Source organism: Dipodomys merriami, unplaced genomic scaffold, assembly GCF_024711535.1.
Source record: "Dipodomys merriami isolate MVZ:Mamm:240054 unplaced genomic scaffold, mDipMer1.0.p SCAF_4, whole genome shotgun sequence".
In the NCBI taxonomy this organism is placed as follows: domain Eukaryota; kingdom Metazoa; phylum Chordata; class Mammalia; order Rodentia; family Heteromyidae; genus Dipodomys; species Dipodomys merriami.
The window spans coordinates 11,121,780-11,145,232 of NW_027205603.1; the positions used below are offsets into that span (position 1 = coordinate 11,121,780).

At 42.9% G+C, this 23,453-nt stretch overlaps 1 protein-coding gene and 1 non-coding gene across 2 annotated transcripts in view; one reads left to right on the plus strand and one right to left on the minus strand.

Annotated features, from left to right (window-relative positions):
* Pip4k2a (phosphatidylinositol-5-phosphate 4-kinase type 2 alpha) overlaps positions 1 to 22,976 on the minus strand; it is a 157,655-nt gene extending 134,679 nt beyond the window's left edge. The window contains exon 1 of the mRNA XM_069990504.1: positions 22,534 to 22,976. Coding sequence (XP_069846605.1) covers positions 22,534 to 22,674 — 141 coding nt within the window. The 5' untranslated portion in view covers positions 22,675 to 22,976. The remainder of the gene's footprint in view (positions 1 to 22,533) is intronic.
* Positions 11,952 to 12,058, plus strand: LOC138806416 (U6 spliceosomal RNA). The gene has a single exon (XR_011365860.1). It is a non-coding gene; the product is annotated as a U6 spliceosomal RNA (small nuclear RNA).
* Positions 22,977 to 23,453: the final 477 nt, after the last annotated feature.

The following is a 23,453-nucleotide window of genomic DNA, read 5'->3' on the forward strand; positions in this document are numbered from 1 at the left end:
TTGAACTCTCATTTAGCCTCTTTTGCTCATGGCTGGCACTGTACCATTTGAGCTATAAATTTTAGTCAAAGAATTCTAAGAGATAGCTACTTAGAAAAGGGGAAAAGATTCTTGATATAAAGTATATACATATATTTTACAAACTGAAATGAAAGCTCAATTTTAAGAAGATTTCTTTCTCACTACCCTAATTATATTACTTTCTCTAATTACAAAAGTGCTGCATACTCAACAATTTTTATTGTTTATTTTAATTTTTTTGGGGGGGGTGCTGGTCCTGGAACTTGAATTCAGGGACTGGGTACTGTCCCTGACCTTATTTACTCAAGATTAGCACTCTACCACTTGAGCCAAAAGTCCACTTTTGGCTTTTTTGGTGGCTAATTGGAGATAAGAATCTCATGAACTTTCTTGCCCTGACTGGCTTTGAACGGTGATCCTCAGATCTCAGCCGCTTGAGCTACTAGGATTACAGGCATGAGCCACTGGTGCCTGGACACATTGTTTTTTAACTAATCAACCTATATATTTTAATAGTTAATGAACAGTTATCTATAATTCCTTTTCTTACCAAGGCATGTGGTATTTTAAACACACACTAGTTATGTTGACTCAAAAATCATCACTATGTAAAAGAACATTGACCTCCATTAATATGTATAAGAACAACAGGGTGTTTCAGTATACAAATATTCGTGTTATTTATAAGATTTTATTATTTTTGTTTTGGTTACTGAAGGAAAAATAGGTTAGGAGAACCTCTTCTCAACAATTCTCAGTAGCTTTTTACCTTCACTCATCACTTACGACTACTGCATAGGTACTCAGAATTGTTTTTTCTTATAAACAGCCAAATTTAAAGTGAATTTTTAAGTGGTCTTTTGGTTTGGAGGTTCAGAAATGGGAATAAATTTATTTTAAAGTAGTGTTTAGGTCATTCTGATTAAGGGGAAAACAATTCCACTCAAAATACTGCTCTATACTGAAGATCCTTACAACTCAAGCAGAGACTTTTAACACAAAGAAGTAAGGGTTCTTGTTTGAATTTTCTCAAAATAGAAAGAACATCAAAGATTTGCACCCATAATTTAAAATTTTTTTACTTTAAAACAAATGAAAAATTATTCATAGTTCCTTCATACTGAAAAGTCATCTATTCTCCCAAACTTATGAAGCATAGTATGTTTTTGTGCTGCTATATTTTAAATAATAAAAACAAGAAATAATTTTTCTATTTGGTTATCAGCCAAGTTAAATATTTAGTATCATCCTAATTTTCTACTTAATTCAAGCTTTAAAAGTAAGAATCACTTCAGGTGCAGTTTTACTAGGAATGATTATCCAAGGGCTAAGTTTAAAGCCTATATTAGCTAATAAAGTAGCCAGTAATTTAAATTTCCTGAAACTGGCAAATATAGTCACCAATGTCACAATAAAACACATCCCCCAGACAGTGGAGCTAACAATTGCTCTGGGTGGCTTGGATTCCTTTCTTTCTAGAAGAGCTCTGTTTTCTGTTCCTCTCATTTTTTTTCCTCTTTTTCAATGTTCTCAGGAGGGACATCTTAAGATAAAAAGAAAGGATTATTACTTACTTTCTATATCACAAAAGACTAAATTATCAAAAGCATATATTCTCTTCTCCTTTCCAACTACCTTTTATACGGAAGGGGGCCTATGCCCTCAGGTACCTGGTAAGACACCCCTCCCCTACCTGGCTGTGATAAGCTTCACAGAGGTGACTGACATAATTACACCAGACAGACAATTCAGAACAACAGGGTGGACACACACAGAACCAGGGCAAACAACAAGACCACAGAAAAGTGATAGCATCCAACCTTCAAAAATCCAAACACAAGCTGGGCACCGGTGGCTCATGCCTCAGGAAGCTACGAGGATCCTGGTTTGAAGCCAGCTAGGGCAGGAAAGTCTGTGAGACTATTATTACCAATAAACTACCAAAAAGCCAGAAGTGGAAGTGTGGCTCAAGCGCTAAAGCAGTAGCTTTGAGCAGGGACAGTGCCCAGGCCCTGAGTTCAAGCCCCAGGATGGTCACAAAAAACAAACAAGACAAAACAAGCACATATGATCCAATCAGGGACCCGAGGGTTACAAATTCCATCTTCCAAAGAGTTTGGTTTGAATCATCCATAGATCAAGTCTAACATTAGGTAGTCAGTGTGAAATACAACTACAATCTCCTTACTAGCAGTGCATACTTGTATTTTTGAAAGCTTTTGACTGTCATCAAATTCTTTAGGTACACAGTCACACAGGCTATGGCTAGGTGTAAACAGTGGGATCCCATCTAATTCTGGGGTGCAGATACCCTCTGCCTGACAAGTCACCAAATCCCAGCTGACCATACCCGCATTGTCCTGTTCCATCTCTACATAACTGGCAGACCCTGATATCTAGAAAAGTGTATGGTTAGTTGTTTTGCTTTTATCTAAGCAACTGAACAACCGAAATGTGCTTGATGTTTCAAAGAAGCTGAATGAAGCAGCGGGCCAGGTAGATGCCACTACCCATGAAAGATTTACTCTGCAGCAGATGGCCTATTAGAAATGGAACTCCCTCAGACCTCCACTCATACATGTACCATTTGCAGTATTCGCAAACCCCTCATGAATGCATTTTGTCATTACTTTGACAAAACACCTTACAGAGTCAACTTAGAAGGAGGAAGTGTTGCTGGGCACCGGTGGCTCATGCCTGTAATCCTAGCTACTCAAGAGGCTGAGATCTGAGGATCATGGTTTGAAGCCAGCTGGGGTGGGAAAGTCTGTGAGACATTTATCTCCAATTAACCACCAGGAAACCAGAAGTGGTGCTGTGGCTTAAAGTGGTGGAGTGCTAGCCTTGAGTAAAAAGGAACTCAGGGACAGCATCCAAGATCATATTTCAAGCCCCAGGACCAGCAAAAAAAAAAAAAAAAGGAAGTATTTCAAGTCCATGGGTAGGTACTTGGCCTTCTTAATTTGGGGTTTTGGTGGCACATCATAGCAGGAATAGCTGGTAAAGAAGTCTCATTGATAAAGGAGATATTAGAAACTTGACCCCAATAACTGGGTCCCAATATCTTCTAGGCTATTCCCCACCCTCCCCCCGCCCCCCATGACCTAACTAATTTCCTTCCACTAGACTTCATCTCCTAAAGGTTCCAGCCCCTCCGACTAACACCACAGACTGGGGACCAAGGCCTTGGGGGACATTTTAAAGCTCAAACTACAGCAGAAAGCATACATAAAGAAGGTATCATTTCCCTCCATTCCAATATTTTGCTGTTTAAATTAGAAATGCTCAAAGTAGAAGATTAGGTGAAAAAGTGATCGCCACATTACTGGGACTACAAACTGGTGTAACCTTTTCTGAAAGGAATTTGGCAGTGTATAGCAAGAGTCTTAAAATATTCATACTCTGTGACCAACTAATTCCCCAAAAGAGGAATCTGTTCTTAGGAAATCATCCAAACCAAGAAAAAGTTTTATACAGGGGGATGTTGACATCAGCATTATTTATGGTAGCAAAAAGTAAGACTCGATGTTTGGACTATTAGAACTTCATTAGAATACTAGGCACTCATTCAAAGTTAAAAAATTGTCCTGATGACTGGTGCTAGTGGCTCACATTTAGAATCTTAGCTACTCAGGAGGGGACAATTATGAGAATGGCAGTTTGAGGGCAGCTGAAGCATAAATGAAGACCCCATCTCAATCCACAGCTGAGTACAGTGGTACACACCTGGTATTCTAGTTATTTGGTAACCATAAATAGGTGGATAGCTCCCCAGGGCAACCCAGGCATATATGTGAGAGACTGCTTGAAAAAATGATACACACCCAAAAAAAGGCAAAAAAAAAAAAAAAATGTGGTAAGGGAGTGGCTCAAGTGGTAGAATTTCCTAGTATTACCAAAAAGAGAAAAGAAAACAAAAAACAAAAAACAACTTACCATTGAGAAGAATGCATTAAAAGATGAGGACATATACAGACAGTATTATTCGGATAAGATTTGTTTTTTTAAAGAAGACATTGTTGAATCAGGTGCTAGTGGCTCACGCCTGTAATCCTAGCTACTCAGTAGGCTGAGATCTGAGGATCATAGTTCAAAGTCAGCCCAAGTAGAAACGTCTGTGAGACTCTTATTTCCAATTAGCCACCAAAAAACCTTAAGTGGAGCTGTGTCTCAAAGCAGTAGAGCACTAGCCTGAGCAAGAGCCCAGGTCCTGAGTTCAAGTCCTACTATCAACAAAAAAGAAAAATATATTGTTCAAATAGACAGCAAAACATGAATATCTGTTGTTTCTGGTAGAATAGTTATGGAATTTTTTCCTCTATATTTATGTTTTTCAAATTTTTTAGAAAATAGCCTATAGATCTATACTTATTAAATTCTACTGAAGCCATAGATACTTACAGTTCATTTAAATATATAAGAAAGTAGGTTTTAAGACATACAATATGCCAGGTGTTAGTGGTGCACACCTGCTCAGGAGGCTGAGATCTGAGGATCCTGGTTCAAAGCCAGCCCATGCAGGAATATCCATGAGACTCTTCTTTCCAGTTAACCAGCAAGAAGATGAAGTAGAGCTGTGGCTCAAGTGGTAGAGTGCCAGTCTTGATGGAAAAAAAACGAGAGATAACACCTAGGCCCAGAGTTCAAGCCCCAATACACACACACACACACACACACACACACACACACACACACACACACACACACACACACACACACACACACACACACACACACACACACCAGAAAAAAAGTCCAAGTGGTAGAGTGCCAGTCTTGATGGAAAAAAAACGAGAGAGAACACCTAGGTCCAGAGTTCAAGCCCCAATACACACACACACACACACACACACACACACACACACACACACACACACACACACCAGAAAAAAAAGTCCATAATAAAACACATTCACTACAAACTCTTTACTGAATCAAATATCCATGGACATGTTTTAAATTTCTAAGATTTAAAATTGATGCTAAAATTGCAAGGGAAAACACAAAAAGACTATAAGCTTCTCGAGACTAATGTATTTTTTTCCTTTCAAAATGTCACTTCAATTTTCTATTGTCCTACTACTTTGGCTCAAGAAATCCTCATCAACAACAACGAAACTATCTCACAGGTTTCTCATAATCGTTGCTGAACAGGCCTTCCTATGCCAAACCATTTGAACTTCTCGCCTGGCTGGAAGCAGGATCTAATTTATAAATGGGTTGTGTTCCAGACTTGCACTTGGAGGTTGGCAGGAAATGTACTTCTTTCTGCAGGAAACGTATTCCAGGTCTGAGGGCTGCAGCAAAGCCTAAGGACTTGGTTCTAGAAGGGTAGGGCCAGAGAAAAGTTTTTTCTTATGATCCTGAGCACGGAAGCAAGCCAGGGTCAAATTGAAGAGAATGCAGCTGTTGCCTAGCACAGTTTAATTCTGAAGCCCAGGTCAGGCCACACCTGTGAAAGACCTGAACACACCTTGAGAACTGAGAACCTAGGGGAGCAGTGAGTCAGCCAGAAGAAGCACAGTACTACAGAAATTCTCAGGGTCCCATTCAGAAGACAATTTGGGGCTAGAGGCATAACTCAGTAGCAGAGCATTTGCTAGCATATGTGGGGTCCTCAGGTCAACACCCAGCACTGAAAAAATAAAAAATAAAAATAAATCAATTTACTGGTTTTTCCAACAGTGTCTCCAAACTTTTTCTTAGGAACTGGAATACTCACTCAACAAAGCTGTGCCTGGCTATTCCTAAACAAATGTCAACACTGGTCATTTGATGGGGAGGATTCATCCTAGAAATATGAGTGTTCAAAATAAACCTTACACACAAAGTTGTTGTTTCAACCCAACAGACATATGGAATCCAAAAAAAAAAAGCTTTAAGTTCTTCAGTTAAAAAAAAAAAGTTTTGGAAATGGTGCTGTGGCTCAAGTGGTAGAGCACTAGCCTTGAGCTGAAGAGCTGAGAGACAGTGCCCAGGCCCAGAGTTCAAGCCCCACAACCAACAACAACAACAAAAAAAAGGTTTTAGGCAAACCACTGAAACCTGACAACTCTATGGCCCAAAGCTTATTATTTTTACAGGGGCTGGGAAGGTGGCTCAATGGTAGAGTGTTTGCCTTGCATGCATGAGGCCCTGGGTTTGATTCCTCAGCACCACATAAGCACAAAGAAATAAGCCGGAAGTGGCGCTGTGGCTCAAGTGGTAGAGCGCTAGCCTTGAGCTGAAGAGCCGAGGGACAGCGCCCAGGCCCAGAGTTCAGGCCCCATGACCGGATCCAAAAAAAAAAAAAAATCTTTATACAACCATAAAGAGACACATATGAATTTCCAAAATCATTTGATTTCTAGTAACCATAAAGTAGGCTATAAAAATTCAGAGGTTAATAGAAATTGGAAGGAATGTGAAGAATAACTGAGAGGCCAGGCACCAGTGACTCATACCTATAATCCTAGCTACTCAGAAGGCTGAGATCTGAGGATCATAATTCAACACCAGGCCAGACAGGAAAGTCTGTAAGACTTTTATCTCAAAATGAATCACCAAAAAGCCATAAGTAGAGCTGCAGCTCAAGTGGTACAGCACTAGCCTTGAGAAAAGAAGAAAAGAAAATGTTTAGGAACAGCACTCATGCCCTGAGTTAAAACTCCATGGCAAGGGGCTGCACTAGCCACACACACACACACACACACACACACACACACACACACACACACACACACACACACACACACACACACACACACACACACACACACACACACACACACACACACTAATTGAGCTTCTATGTAATACAGATGGGACAAAATGTCCAAAGACTAGCAAGAACCCTGGAACACACACACACACACACACACACACACACACACACACACACACACACACACACACACACACACACACACACACACACACACTAATTGAGCTTCTATGTAATACAGATGGGACAAAATGTCCAAAGACTAGCAAGAACCCTGGAATTAGTACTTCCGAAACTCAGCACAGGGCCCTGATGAAGGGGACAAACATGGATGAATGAACAAGGTCTGGTTTTCAGTCTAATTAGCTGCCTCGAGCTATTAGCATACTTTGCATCCGGATGATGTTGCTTGAAGGTGTGAAGCAATGAAGTGCTCAAAGAAAACTAAGTGTGTGAATTGATTCCTGCATCACATAATCTGTTTACCCACCTTGTTTAAACTTGTATAGAATAGGCAGAATATAGAGACAGGTAAAATAACAGAAAAGGACTGAGTACTTTCTAAAACAGAGTCAAATCTGCAAGGGAACTTTATAAATCCACTACCCTTGCTTCTTTCCTGCCCAAATAAACACTTCCTGAAACATATCTTAAGAAGCCAATACCTGGGTATCTAAATGAGAAATGTGGGATGCACAACCAGAGAGGAACAGAAGGACACAAAGAAGCAGGGCAGCTGTGGGCACACTGAGCAGCCCTGTGCACATCCCCAGTGAGCCTCCTCTGTACAGTAAGTTTCTGTCTTGGCTAGTGCAGGCCCTTACCAGGGGCGTACATGGCAATTGTGATTCTATGACCCATGCCTTCGTGTAGGTAGAGGGAATGGTATGGAGATCATCTCTTGGGTTGACTTGTATAAAACATCTCTCAACGTCCAGTTTGCAAAAAAAGGCATGGAAAAGCCCAAACTGCCTGGAACAAGTCAGTACCAACACAGCAGTGCAAACCTTCCACATAGGAATACCCCAGACTGCGTAGAAAGGCACCCAGTCTTTTTGCTCAGTTCCCTCGGTGGCCCCTCAGCATTCTGCTACTGTTTGAGGAAGCTGAATCTTCTCTGCTCTGCTCATGAGGCAAAGTTCCTGTATGCATGCTCTGTAAACAGGAGCTCTCTTTTTGGCATGGGCTGGTGGTTACCCCACACCTCTTATCACCCACTTGCAGCCAGTTTTCTCTGTGCACTGCACAGCCCGCTCAGCAAAATGTTCTAAATGTTGTGTTCAATCATAACAAAAATAACCTTACACACTGATGAAATGTTAATGTGGTATGCTCATGGTGGTACTGCTTTCGGTGTAGGGGTAGTGCCAGTTGCTGTAGAACTTACCAGTCTAGATGAGAGAACATACATGTCAACAACTCAGTCTTAGACAGTGGTGTGGGAGAAAAATAAAAAGAGTATTTGATAGTGGAGGATTAGGTGGTCAGAGAGGCCATTTGAGAAGGCAGCTGAGAGAAAATAAATGCAGAGGCTCTGGGCTTTGCTTTGACCTTGTGCTGTTTAAGGACCAGAAAGAGAGAGTAGTGTGGTCACTCCCGCATGGCTGGGAAGTACAGGCGATGAAGAGAGCATCAATGAAGGCAGAGGAACGGAGCCAGAACAGCCAGACCTTAAGTCATAGAACAGAGTCCAAATTTTACCTTAAATGCATTAGAGGCTTTGGAAAGCCCAACTGAAGAAGCAAGAGGACCTTGTGCCTTTGCTATAGTGAATTTGGATTGGAAGAGGACAACTGTGACTACAGAGAGGCGCATCGGTATTGTACCTTGGTAGTCAAGAGAAGAAGACTGAAGCAGGGTGTAGATGAAGTCTCAGACACAGCTGTGAGCAGGGAGTGGTAAGGAACAGAATCTATGTAAGGGCCTAGGTTGCTGGCTTGAGCTTTGGGTAGACAGATGATGATGATGATGACGATGATGATGATGATGATGATGATGATGATGATGATGATGATGATGATGATGATGACGACGACGACGACGACGACGGACAGTCGATTTACAAAGAGGAGGACGTCACAGGCTGAAGACATGAGACACAGGAGGTGGGGTAAAATAAGGAAAGGAAATCCAGAGTCCAGCTTGGGCCATCTGAGGTACCCATGAAAGATTCACGTGGACTATTGGGTAAGGATCTAAACAGGAGGCCCCAAGGTGTAGTTATAACTAAAGATGTAAATCTCTCAGTCATCACCACAAAATGTGATCAAAAGCCCTGACACTCAATAAGACAAGGTAAGTAAAATATACGTGGCTCAAGAAGCCTTTGACAGCTGGATGCTGGTAGCTCATGCGTATAATCCTAGCTACTCAGGAGGCTGAGCTCTGAGGATCATAGTTCAAAGCCAGACCAGGTAGGAAAGTCTGTGAGACTCTTATCTCTAACTAGCAGCCCCACAAACACACACCAAAAAAAAAAAAAAAAAAAAAAAAAAAAGAAGGAAAGAAAGAAAAAAGAAAAAGCCAGAAGTAAAGTTGTGACTCAAGGGGCTGAGTACTAGCTTTAAGCTAAAAAGTTCAAAAACAGTGCCCAGCCCATGAATTCAAGGCCCAGGACTGACACACACACACACACACACACACACACACACACACACACACACACACACACACACACACACACACACACACACACACACACACACACACACACACACACACACACACACACACACACACACACACACACACACACACACACACACACACACACAGAGCCACTGATGGCAGTCCAACATTTAGAGTCTGAAGAAAGGTAAGACCAGAGAGGGAGGAGGAAATCCAAAAGAAGGAGCCCCCAGGATTTGAGAACCCGGGTGTCCTGGGAGATGCTGGAAAAGCAGTCTCCTGAGCGAGCTGGGGTAGCAAGATTAGAGTGAGTTCAGGGGAAGAGGACAGGTGAAGGAGGAGAGGGCTGCAGCAGCCCTCTTAGTCATGGCTCTCCAACTCGGGCTATGACAGGACAGAGAAAGTGAGTAGATATTACCATGAGAGGTGTGGGGTAGTCTGTGAATCCAGTGCACAGTTTTCCAGATGGTAGGTCCCACAGCAGTGAGCTCTGCCCACTGGGAGGTGCCAGGGTGACAAGTGACCACAGAGCACTCCCTATGAGAACTGGAAACTGAAGGCTTATTAATTCAAATCCAAGTCACCACGTGTGGCCAGCACCTACCAAAGTAGACAGATGGTGAGGCCCAAGTCTTGGCATGTTTATAGACTCAGGCATTCAGTCATCTACAAGTTGGCAAATTATAGGGTGGCAGCTAAGAGCTTGATGGTTTCTGTAGGCTCAATGCTTTCTAACTGAGGACAACAGTTGGGGGAAGGAAGATGAGGGGACAAGATACAAGGTAGCGGGGAGAAGGGAAAAGAGAAGAAATGATTTTAGAGAGTAAAAAAAACTAAGGAACAGTAAAAAATGCCAGGGTGGAATGCCATTAGAGGTTTACGGTACATTATAAAGTGATCTTTGTCAAAAATGGTTGGGTTTTCACTAGCAAACATCAACTCCTCAGTCCTTCAGACCTGACCCCAAGCTATGTTTCCAATCATCAACAACCGTGCCCCACCATTTACCTCTGTGGTTTTTCGGTCTTGGTGAGAAAACATATTATACTCAAGTGTCTGAATTTCCTAAGGAAGACAACGGCAAGGGTAAACCCAAGCCGCTCTGGATGGAGGGACCAATTTCCTGCCACAGCCCAGCCCCTCCCACTACTCTCTGGGACACAGCCAAGGAACTCAGGGAGCTTGAAAGCCTAGATGACGAACTAGTCTGTGGGTTCTGATCCAGGACTGGAGGTGTCTGCATTCCTCACAACTTCCTAGGTGATGATAGATGTCACGGTTCAGTCAATGACCCTGTGTGTAACAAGGTCCTAGGCCACAGCCAAAGCAGACGCCTCAATTCCCTCTGCTGGCTTTTGCCAATCATGGGCCTATAGGCCCCGTAAGTGTTCCCCATCTTCTGCAGCTCAGAGATTCAACTTCATCTCCAAGGTCAACGTCACGGTCTTCTCCAAGTCTCCCAAGCAGAAGTGGTCATGAACTAGCCTTGTTACCACCTTGGTCTCCATTTCCTATCACTTTATCCCCTCTCTCACACATGCTTCCTTGCAGTTTCCTGAACAGATCAAGCAAGTGCCAGCCTCAGGGCCTTTATACCAGCTGATGCTACTGACCAAACTGCTTTTCCTCATGCCTAAGCTCTTCACTTTCTTCATGACTTTGCACAAAGTCTTCTTAATGAAGCTTCCAACATGTCCAGTTAGTAGATAATAGTTAATTACCCTCCATTAGCATTCTTGGTACTCTAGTTACTTAGGCAAATATCTATCATATGTGTTTTATTGCCAGTATGAGCAACTGGAGGGCTGGATTTACTGTATATCAAAGTTGCGGCAGCTGCAAGTTTAAAGTGAAATATCAATTCAATATCTGATAACTTGCTTTTTAAATGTGAGTTCGATTTTAGCCACCACAAACAACCTATTTATTAGTGGTGGGGGAGTGGTACAGGTTCAAGAAAGAATGTAACAAAACAGATACAGAAAGCAAGTAAGGACAAAAGAATAGTTCTAAAATGACAAATCACAAAACTCAAAAGAGACACAAAAATGCAAAGTACAATGCTGGCTTTATGCAAAAAATCAAAATAACAATTTAACACACAATCAAATTATCTGCTATGTCCAAAATAAAACAACAAAGCCAAGTATGCTGGTACACACCTGTAATCCTAGTACTCAGGAGGCTCAGGCAGAACAATCATGAGTTCAAAGACAGCCTGAGCTACAGAAGCAAGAATCCATAACAATAATAATAATAATAGTAATACCAACAACAACACAAACAACAATGAAACCCAAAACAAACCAAAAAGACAGTTAACATTTGTAAAGTATGTACTTTGTGCCAACATCTATTTAAGAATTTTCAAGAAAAGCAAGTGTAATCAGCCTCCAAAATACTTATGATGACTCCACTTAAATTTTTCAACCTTAGAATTTATAAGAACTTGCTTGTCTATTCATTGTTTTCACTTTCAGTACAGTATTTGTATATGACAATCAAATATGACAGTCAAATCTTTAATACAAAATACACTTTGTCACAGATGTTTTTGCCCAAATGTAGGCTAACATTAAGTGTTCTAAAACACATTTAAGTGCTCACTTCGGCAGCACATATACTAAAATTGGAACGATACAGAGAAGATTAACACGGCCCCTGAGCAAGGATGACATGCAAATTCGTGAAGTGTTCCATATTTTTGCAACTCCATTCATAATAGCCCCACAAAAAATAAAATACCTAGGAATGAACTGAACCAAAGAAGTGAAGGACCTCTATGATGAAAACTTTAAAAACCTGAAAAAGGAAATCACAACAGAACTCAGAAAGTGGAAAAACCTCCCATGCTCCTCAACATCTTAAAAATGGCAATACTTCCCAAGGCTATCTACAAATTCAATGCGATACCTATCAATATTCCAACCTCATTCTTCAAGGAAATAGAAGAGGCAATCCAAAAATTCATATGGAACAATAAAAGACACCGAATAGCAAAAACGATCCTTAACAGAAAGAACAGTGCTGGAGGAATATCAATACCAAATTTCAAACTCTACTACAAAGCCATAGTAATCAAAACAGCTTGGTACTGGCACAAGAACAGACCTCAGGACCAATGGAATAGAATTGAAAACCCAGAAATGAACCCACAGACCTACAGCCATCTAAATCTTCGATAAGGAAGCTAAAAAAAATAGAATGGAAGAAAGATAGCCTCTTCAGTAAATGGTGCTGGCAAAATTGGTTAAACAACTGTAGAAAACTAAAGCTAGATCCTTATATATCACCCTGCACCAGAATCAGCTCCAAATGGATCAAAGACCTTGGAGTCAAAGCAGACACCCTGAAACATTACAGGAAGGAATAGGAGAAACCCTAGGTCTCTTTGGCACAGACCTAAATTTCTTAATAGAGACCCAGAAACACAACAAATCAAAGAAAGGTTGGACAAATGGGATTGCATGAAATTGCAGAGCTGCTGCATGGCAAAGGACATAGCTAGAAAGATCAATAGAAAGCCCATGGATTGGGAGAAGATCTTCACTAGCCATACAACGGACAAGGGTCTCATATCTAAAATATACCTGGAACTCAAAAAATTAAATCCCCCAACAACAAATCCTCAAAGAAACAACTGCCCAATAAGTAAGCGGACTAAAGACTTAAAGAGAAACTTCTCTGAAGAGGAAAGAAGGATGGTCAATAGACACATGAAGAAATGCTCAACCTCTCTAGACATAAAAGAAATGCAAATCAAAACAACATTGAGATTCCACCTCACCCCAGTTAGAATGGCTATAATTAAGAACTCTAACAGATTCTGGAGGGGATGTGGACAGAAGGGAACCCTACTGCATTGTTGGTGGGAGTGTAAACTTGTTCAACCACTTTGAAAAGTAGTATGGAGGTTCCTCAGAAGACTCCATATAGAGCTCCCCTATGACCCAGCAATCCCACTTTTGGGCATTTACCCAAATGATCACAAACAAGACCACAGTAAAGCTACCAGCATGACTATGTTTATTGCAGCATTATTTACCATAGCTAAGATATGGAACCAGCCCAGATGCCATCAGTAGATGAATGGATCAAGAAAATGTGGTATATATACACAATGGAATTCTATGCCTCCATCAGAAAGATGACATTGCCCCATTTGTTAGGAAATGGAAAGACTTGGAAAAAATTATATTAAGTGAAGCCAGGCCCAAAGAAACATAGGTCCCATGGTTTCCCTTATTTGCAATTACTAGTATATGTCTGAGACAAGCAAAAATGGTCAGTTAAGTTGATGTTAGGTGAAATGAGCCCCAAGATAAGGACTTAAATGTTTTTTCTTTCTTGCTATTTTTTCTAACATATTTATAAGATGATTTCTTTGTTGCTTTGTATGTCCCTCTCCCACGGTATAACCCCTGTTTTCACTGTATTTGATGTTGGTATAATTTGTGGAGGGGAAGGGAAAAAACAAATTGTTTAAATAGGGATACAGGTGGACCCATTGCAACAATGAGATGTACAAAGACATTATGTCAAAAAAGGAACTTTACAACTTTGGTGCTGGGGGGTGGAGGGGAGATGGGAAGGAATGGGAAGGGGAAACAAAGGAGGAGGCAACAATGCTTATTAAGAAATGTACTCATTACCTTGCTCATGTAATTTTAACCCCTCTGTACAGTATCTTCACAATAAAAAAAAAAAATACATTTAAGGTAAGCTGACCTAAGCTGTGGCTATGTGTATTAGATGAACTTAGGATATTTTTAATTTATTGTGGGTTTATCAGAACATAACCTTATTGTAAGTTGAGGCACATCTGTCCTGATGCATTTAATCCACATAACAAATCTTTCTAGTTGGTACTATTTTTATATCCTTTTATAAATAAGTAGCCAAAAGGCTAAACAACCTGTTCAAGTCATATGGTCAGTCAGTAAACAATGGCTCTGGAGCTCAGGTCTTACAAACTACTAAAGTGAAAAGCTATGATAACCAGATCAGAATCTACAGGCTTATCTTTACATAAGAATGAGGGTTAATGAGTTTTTTTTTTTATGATTAATCTTGATTGTCAGGTTGGTTGGACTGAGTCACCCTGGAAGCTACAAATGAGGGCCCAAAACTAATCAATAGCTTAATCTACTGATGGATCCACATTGTGAACAGACTATTGGGAGGTGGTGGAACCGGGGAAGGTGAGTGTACTAGGAAAAAGTGGGCCACCTTGTTCCTTGTTCTTAAGTGTATACTTGGTCTCGGCCCCTTCCCATTCCTCCTCTCTTCTTCCTGTCCACCAAGAGATGAACCAGCTTCTGCCAGGCGCTTCATCACCACAGCATGCTGTTTTTCCCTAAATGCAAAGCAACAGATCCAGTCAACCTTAGACTGAAACCTCAGAAACCCTGAGCCTAAATAAACCTTTCCTCCTTTCAAACTGTTTCTCTAAAGTGTTGGTCCCAGCAACAAAACAAGAATCTAACATAGCAAGGTACTACTTTGAAACTCTCAGTACTCTGAGGAGATTTTGCATTTAGCCTCAGCCTACATGTTTTTTTTGTAAAGGAAAAATTGTGTTTCAGGTTTTTGTTTTCCCCTGTATTAATAGCTAATAATCCATTCCTCCAATAAAGTAGGCAAAAAAATAGGAAATAAAAGCCCTGAAAGAAACTATCAAGGCCCAGACAGCATGACTCATGGGTAGAGTGTGTATCTGAATATACAATATTGTAAGCTCTGTAAGCCCAGCCGTTTTATACCTCCCACCACCCCCATTTAATTCTTATGCAGGGTCTTAACTGGGTTCTACAACTGCCCCTCCCCCAATGGTCCAGGGATATAATCCAAGGCACCTATGAATTTGATGAGATATATCCTCTATATTTTTTATTCATTAGTTTGAAAGCATTATTCTGAGAATGGATTCCTAGGCTTCATGTGACCTCCATAAGGCTCTCTGGTACAAGTAAAAGAAAAGAAACATGAATAAAAGTAGATAGACCCCCCCTCCCCTTAACTGGGAGGTCTAGGAAAAGAGGAAAATAAACCTAGTTAGAATAAGTTGAGAGGAGAAAAGATAAAGAAGAGATGGAATCAAGAAAAATATTTAGATCCTCCTAAATGACATCTTTCACTTTCTTCTCAAAGTTTCTATAAAGAGAACCTGCTTCTACTTCACGCATTCACTTCTTAAATCTTTTAACTTTTATGCATACATCTGAATTAACTGCTCTCAAAAAAAAAAAGTGGCCGGGCGCTGGTGGCTCACGCCTGTAATCCTAGCTACTCAGGAGGCTGAGATCTGAGGATCACGGTTCAAAGCCAGCCCGGGCAGGAGAGACCGTGAGACTCCTATCTCCAATAAAACCACCAGAAAACCGGAAGTGGCGCTGTAGCTCAAGTGGTAGAGCGCTCGCCTTGAGCTGAAGAACTAAGGGACAACGCCCAGGCCCAGAGTTCAAGCCCCACGACCGACAAAAAAAAAAAAAAAAAAAAAAAAAGTGTACCCATCAACGTCAAGTTCTTGCTTCCTCTGGCTTCCTGTTTCTTCTTCCTCCACCTTCTCAAAGCCAAAAGCCTTGCCCCCGCCCCCCGCCCCCACCAACTCCTCCCTCAAAGACCTACATTACAAACTCCATTCTCTGTTCCAATCCCAACCTGGTTCCTGGGCTCCAATCCCACCTTTACAGCATCCCATAGCATAAAGCAACTGGATGGTCCCCTCACCATCCACCTGCAAGTCAACACTTCTTAAATCAAAATAACAATTACAGTCCTCTGCAACACACAATTCCTTCTCCTACCTTTAATAATCATAATATGAAGTCACCATGCATCATCCAAGGACTACTAACATAAAGTCAAGGGACAAATTCTGAACATTTCTCCTCAAAGCTGTCCTTTCTGCTGGCCTGCCTCTCAAAGTGCAGCCCGTGACTAGTGGCTCGTCAGTGCCTAAGAAAAAGGTGAAATGCAGTGCTGAATCAGGTTTGCAATTTAATAGTCCATTAGTACCCATGTGGTATTAACTCATGACTATAACCCTGGCATCTGTAACCCTAGCTACTCTGGAAGCAGAGATCTGAGATCACAGTTTGAAGTCAGCTTAGGCAAGAAAATCTATGAGATTTTTCTCCAATTAGTCACACACACACAAAAAAAAGAAGTGGATCTGTGGCTCAAGTGGTAGATCACCAGCCTTGAGAAAAAAAGCTAAGGAGCCCAGACTCTGAATTCAAGCCTCAGGACTGGTGCATATGCCCACCCATGTGTGTGTATGTGTGTGTGTCTGACACACACACACACACACACACAGAGTCCCCTAGTAATTTATATACATATTAAGTTTGAACAAACACTGGTTTAGTGCTTATTAATATGCTCCTGGGCTAACTGCATTTGAACTTTAACATATTTAGGCATCATTTACTGAAGCCTTATTAGATGCCAATTACAGTACTAGGCTTTAAATACACTATCTCATTTGACCCTCAAAATAACTCTGGCAGGTAATCATCATTATCTCCATTTTAAGTATAAACTGAGACTCCAGTGCCTAAATCACCTGCTCAAAGAACCCATAAATACTGAAGGCAGCATTTGAACCTAATCTGTCTGACCACAAACCATCCTGCCAGACTATACCAATCCTGTCTATTTCAAATTTGGTTTTACAAGTATATGCTGGCAGAATTAATTACTCTGGTCGATTGCATTTTCTATCAACTTAACACGGATTTTGCTGGTTTATGACAATTCGTGTGAACAATCTTTCTAAAGGCACAGCAGATCATCCTGCCTTGGGCTGCCTTCTGAATACTAAAGTTCATACTCAGATGTTTGATAAATGGAAAAGAAAATATATTCTGTTCTCAGGGTATAATCCCACGTTTTAAGGAGCCTTGTTATTAAGGAAGTATCTCTTCATAATAAACATTTTGTATGTTTGCTTGGCATGCATCTTTACTCTAAAAAGTAAAAGAAAAACACTTAGTATGAGGAGACATGATCATGACTACTAGCCAAGAATTTCATTTAATATCTAGCTACTTATTTTAATTACTTCATTGTGATACTCATATATAATTTCATATAATTCACATATATATAATTGTATATCATTCACATTTTTCATTTTCATTGTTTTCCTTCTTGTATCTTCTTTCAGGGCCTAAATATTTCAGGGCTTCAGTATAATATACTGAATCTAAAAGAAATCCATTTTCTCAATTCAATATTTAGCTATTTCAAATAGCTATCCTTGCTGAGAATACAATACAAGCTTCAGATGCTGTGCTCACAAAAATGCTCACTGGTCAATCCAAACTGTTGTCAGGCAGGCCCTCACAGATCTCCGTAGTCAGGACCCACAGACACTATAAAAGATAAACATCTGCTGTGCCAGCGGCTCATACTCATAATCCTAGCTGGTGAGGAGGCTGAGAATTGAGGATCACCATTCTGAAGCCAGTCCAGGCAGAAAAGTCCCTGTGAGACTCTTATCTCCAATTAACCACTCAAAAACCTTAAAGTGGCAGAGCACTAGCCTTGAGCAAAAGAGCTGAGGGACAGCGCCCAGGCCCTGAGTTCAAGCCCCATGACCAAACATCACCAGTTCTATTATTGGGCAGATAACTGACACTGCCAGCCCAGGCCCTTGCTTTTCTTTGGGGGCCTCTGTCCCCAGGGATCTGCCATGTTACCAACAAAGCCTTCAAGTGACCAAAGTCAGACCATTCATAAACCTTCTATGGCATTTTTATAACTGAGTTGGAGACAGAAAGTCTTTCAGGGGAAGAGAAATGGCAAAATGTGAAGTTCAGAAATCATTAAGTGCCCTGCCCTGTGCAGAAAACCAGTCAGCTACAAAGAAAAACAAAGTAAAAATGAACGAGGAGTCCCTATGGTTTGGTTACCTATCTTCCCTTCCATTCTTAAGTCCTCCTAACAGACACTTTTTTTTTTTTTTGGCTGAAGCCTATTTGAATTTTATAGCTTGAAGCTAAAAAGTCTAGCATTAATCACTTGGCTATTTCTAAGTACTATCTGCTTTTATGTTTCTTTGCTTGTTTGTGCCAATCTTGGGGCTTGAACTCAGGGCTTGGGCCCTGCCTCTGAACTTTTGTGCTCATGGCTAGTGCTCTACCATTTGAGCCACAGCTCTACTTCTGGCTTTTTTGGTGGTTAATTGGAGGTAAGAGACTGACAGACTTTCCTTCCTTCCCAGGCTGACTCAGTTCTCAGCCTTCTGATTAGCTAGGATTACTGGCACGAGCTCCTAGCACCGGTCTTAAATACTGTTTACTTTAGCCGGGCACCGGTGGCTCACGCCTGTAATCCTAGCTCTCAGGAGGCTGAGATTTGAGGATCTCAGTTCAAAGCCAGCCCGGGCAGGAAAGTCCGTGAAACTCTTATCTCCAATAAACCACTAGAAAACCAGAAGTGGTGCTGTAGCTCAAGTGGCAGAGCGCTCGACTTGAGCTGAAGAGCTGAGGGACAGCACCCAGACCCAGAGTTCAAGCCCCATGACCAAAAATAAAAATAAAAAATACTGTTTACTTTAAACAAGATGTATGCCCCTTATAATTTCTCTATACAGAAAATGAAATGTCTTCCTTTGGACATTTAAACAGAGTTTTAAATGCTAATTTCCAACCAGCTCACACTTCACAGTGTACAAGGATCTAATAGAATAAGTATTTAAAACAAGTCCTGGCTCATATCATTCAATATGTTCCCTACACTATTAAGATATCATTTTAAGAAGCTAACTGCCTGATCATTTTTAGTTTAATTCCAAACATAACAAGATAAAACTGCCTTCTTAAGTCATCTCCTCCTTTATGTGTTCAATTATATTCCCTGCTTAAAATACTTAAAATAAAAATTGGCGCGGATCCATTCACTGATGGGTATTTTAAGTTAGAAAGCAGTGAGATATCAAATCAACCACACAAAGGCAGGCTTATTCTCCACTTTGAACATTGCCGGAATCCAGACTTTCATTACCACTAACAATGGACTTGAACATTTTCACCTTAATTGCAAGTTTTTACATCTCAATCAAATATACTTTGACTTAATAGACTACAATGCAGTTCAGCTACAATCAATCTGGCAAACTCTAGATTTCCTTCTCTTCTTGTCAAGGCTTTGAAAATTCACTGAATATTGCTGTACTTGGGAGGTTATAATAGCAATGAAACATATATTATACCCCACTGCTTATTTTTATGGCTTTAATATAATGCCAGCATCCAGTAAACTGGAAAAACAATTGAATCCTGAAGTTTAAAGAAAAAACTCAAAACCTGGAAATCATCCAGTTCAACAACCTCACTTCACACATATAAACATGGGTGCAAAACCTGGCTTCATATGCCAAAGTGAGTAGCTAGCATTAAAGAAAGAATTAGAGAACAGACCCCTCGAGCTTTTTAACCATAGCATGGAAAAGATGCCCATGTGCTCACAGAGTCTTTCCCCATTAATCCTGATGACAATAGTAGGGAATAGATTGATTTGAATTACCTTCTCTGCTCTGCTCCCCCAAATGTCTCCATTCATATGCTTACTCATTCTTAATACTGCAGACATATTTATTCTCACATTATACTATAAAGTGTGGCATACAGAAGGTCACAATAGAACATCTGCTTGTTACCAGATGTTGCCTCCTAAAATAAAGCCAAGTAGAAATACGTGGTATCCATGTGCTTGGATTCCATCTTCATATATACCTCTACCTTCCTTCAATAACAATAATCATAATAATAGATTCAAATTTTACACATCTTGAAAATGAAGTCGGTGAAATAGAACTTTCTTGATCAAACCAGAGCCTGGAAATAAAGATACCTGGACAAAAATATGAGAGCAGTTTAGCAATCTTCTTTCCCACAGTGACTGGCACTGTATGTGTCCCATCTGCTGAGCAAACAACACATTTACCTTATACACCATGGAAATTTCACACCTCTAGCTGCTGCTACTTAGAACTGTTAACTTTTCTTACTAGGGAAAGAAAGTAACACTAAATGTACGTTTTTTTAATAAGCCTTAAGTAGTTTCAAATATTTTCAATTACAAAGAAACTCAAAAACACAAATGTAGCAGCCCATTACTGATGGACTCATGCCTGTAATCCTAGAAAATCAGGAGGCTGACATCCAGAGGATCTAAGTTCAAAGCCAGCATGGTGAAATAAAGACAATCTCTGATTAACCAGCAGAAAATAAGACTGGAAACTCAAGTGGCAGAGCACCAGCCATGAGCAAGAAAGTAAACCCTGAATTAAGGACTGGGCAAAAAAATGGGGGAAAAAAAAGAAAGAAAAGTAGCAACTCAAATATACGGTAGCAACATAAACTGCTACAGCAAAGCACAGTTCAATTATAAGAACTCACACTAATTTTCTGAAAGCAAGGTTGTTGTGTTTTTTTTCTTTTCCAGCAACATGTTGTTGACATTACTTTCTTAAACTCCAAGACCCAAACACTCACGACCTAAACAGAACACCAAAGGAGATGTTGATAAAAGATTCACGAATATGGACAACGCAGGAGTCCTGCTTTTATTATAAGATCTTTTTCTAGTACTAGTACTTTTTCTAGTACTTGCAACTAGCAACTTAAACAACACAAGCACACAACAAAATTAGATATTTTAATTAGACTGATTATGTAAGGAAAAAAATTCATTTCATTCTAGGGTAGAGTACAATCACTTGAGCTAATTTAATTGTGCTCATTCCTAATAGCTAAACAAAGTGTCAGGAAGGTAAAACGAACTCCGGACATTAAACTGACAGAAAACAATCGTTTCTCAGCTCTTATTTTTAAAGTCACTCTATGCAAACCCTGCTATCCATCGTTTCACCCTTTTCCCAACTCTAAGAGTTGAGGGGGGAGGGGGTGGCAACATGGTTTTCAAACAAATTTCCAAAGTGTAGAAAATGATACACTCCCCCACGGCCCCCCCCCAAAAAAAAATTAGAAGCAAGGAACGCAGGCTTACAGTCTTTGTCCGATGTGAACCCACTGCAGTGGGTAAGGTCAACCTTCCCTAAGCTCATTGAAACTTTCCTGGCTCAGCCAACAGCTCGGCTCAGGTTTCTCTACCCTATCTAAATGAGATGAACGCTGCAGGAGTTTGCTGTACCGGCAAGAGCTATTTCAGCCCCTCGCACCGCAGTCCGCATAGCCCGCAGCGGGCGCATCCTCCATCACTCCTGGCGGTGCGTGGAGCTAACCTTTCCAAAGCACCCTCCCCTGCCTAGCCTTCCAAACAACCCCCAGAACCGATGCAACCAACTCCGGACCACATTCCCGCCGGGACCCCCTCCAGCCCGTGCCCGCCCCCAGCCGCCCAACTGCAGTGGACGACTTGGGCCCGGCTCCCCAAGGAAGGAGGGGGAGGAGGAGGTGTGGAGAGGAAGACTCCCCGCCAAGCGCTCTTCAGCCCCGCACCGCAGCTGGGCGATGCGGGGAGAGGTGCAGACAAGATACTCAACACCACTGCCATATTTACATTGGCTTCTTTGGGCCCCAAACCCCTTCTATATCCGACACTATTGCCTTTAAAGGAAGGAAGAAATGGGGAGGGGGGGGAACCTTAGCGCTAAAGCTGCGGGCTGTCCAGTAGCCTTACCTCTGTCCTCCCAGCCTGGGACAGGTACCCCTACCCTGGGGCTGAGGACTCGGGGAAGTCCACCTTTCCCCCACCCCCACAGAGGTGAGGCGATCGTCTAGAGGCGACCCCCAAACAGCCCCTCGCTAGGAGGACTGACAGCTGAGGACGGCGCCGCGCCCCACACACAAACTTCCCACTTCCCCGAGCGGGCACCGCGGACGGGTGGAGGACGCCACGGGCCCCGATCTCAGTGCTCAGATGCAAAGGGAACCCCCTCATCCGCACCCGGCTCTCCGTTACAAAGGGGGTGCAAGTGGCCCCGGGTGGCCCGGAGGGGTGAGGGGCGCACATCGTCGGGCTTGAAGGGTACCGCGGCGGGCGGGCAACCGCGGAGGGCCCGGGACCCGCCGAGCCAGCCCTTTTGGCTCCCCGCGCCGCAACAGCTGCAGCCAGAGGAGGGGAGCAAAGAAGACCAAGAGGAAGGAGAGGAAGATGAAGAGGGGGTGGAGGAGGAGGAAGGGGACCGTGCGCCGCAGCCGAGCCCTTACCGAGTGGTTGACCCCCCACATCAGGACGCTGAGCAGCGGGTCGCTGGCCCGAAACAGCTTCACTTTCTGCGCTACGAAGTGCTTCTTCTTGGTCTTGGTCTTGCTCGCTAGGACAGACCCCAGGTTCCCAGGGGTCGCCATGGCCGCCGCCTCCGTGCCCTCCACCGCCGCGCGCCCGAGGCCCGGGACCCGCCCTCCCTACACACCGGCCGGGGGAAGCAGCCGCATCCCCTCCCCGGCAGCAGCCTGGGCGCACCGTGCCCCGCTCCGCTCCGCCCGCCGCCGCTGCCGCCGCCCGCGCGCTCGGCCCCGCTGCGCTCGCTCCGCCCGATCCGTCGGGCTGGGGCTGGAGGCTGCGCTCGGCTCGCGCTCGGCTCGCGCCCGGCCCGGCTCTCCGCGTTCCAGCCCCGCGGCTCCTCGCTCAGCCCGCGGCTGGACCAGGCGCGCCGCCAGCGGCTTCCGCGTTGGGGCGCCGGCGTCATGACGCAGGGGGCGGACGGGAAGCAGCGGCGGCGCCACCGGGCGGGGCGCGGGACCGTTAGGCTGCGCCCTCGGGCTCGGGTCCCCGCGTCTCCCCCGCCCCGGGCCGCTCCTGGCGCACCGCCCAGCTCCGAGCGGCCTCTCCCTGCCAGGCAAGGCGGGCCACGGGGTGGGCGCGCCGGACTGGGGGCGCGATCGCTCCGGAGGCGGCGAGCATCGCTTTCCGCTGGCCGGAGAGAGGAAAGGATGGAGAGAGTGGAGAGGTCAAAAGAGGGGAGCCCCCAGATGCATGGGAAAAGACCAGGGGAACCCCACTTACAAATGCCAAGAGCCAGGAGATCTGGGCTTTCCTGACACCGAGGGCAAAGACCTTGGTGCATGGTCATCTGTCTCCACCCTCCCACCCCCACCCCCAAAGTGTCCCTAAAACGAACTTCTTG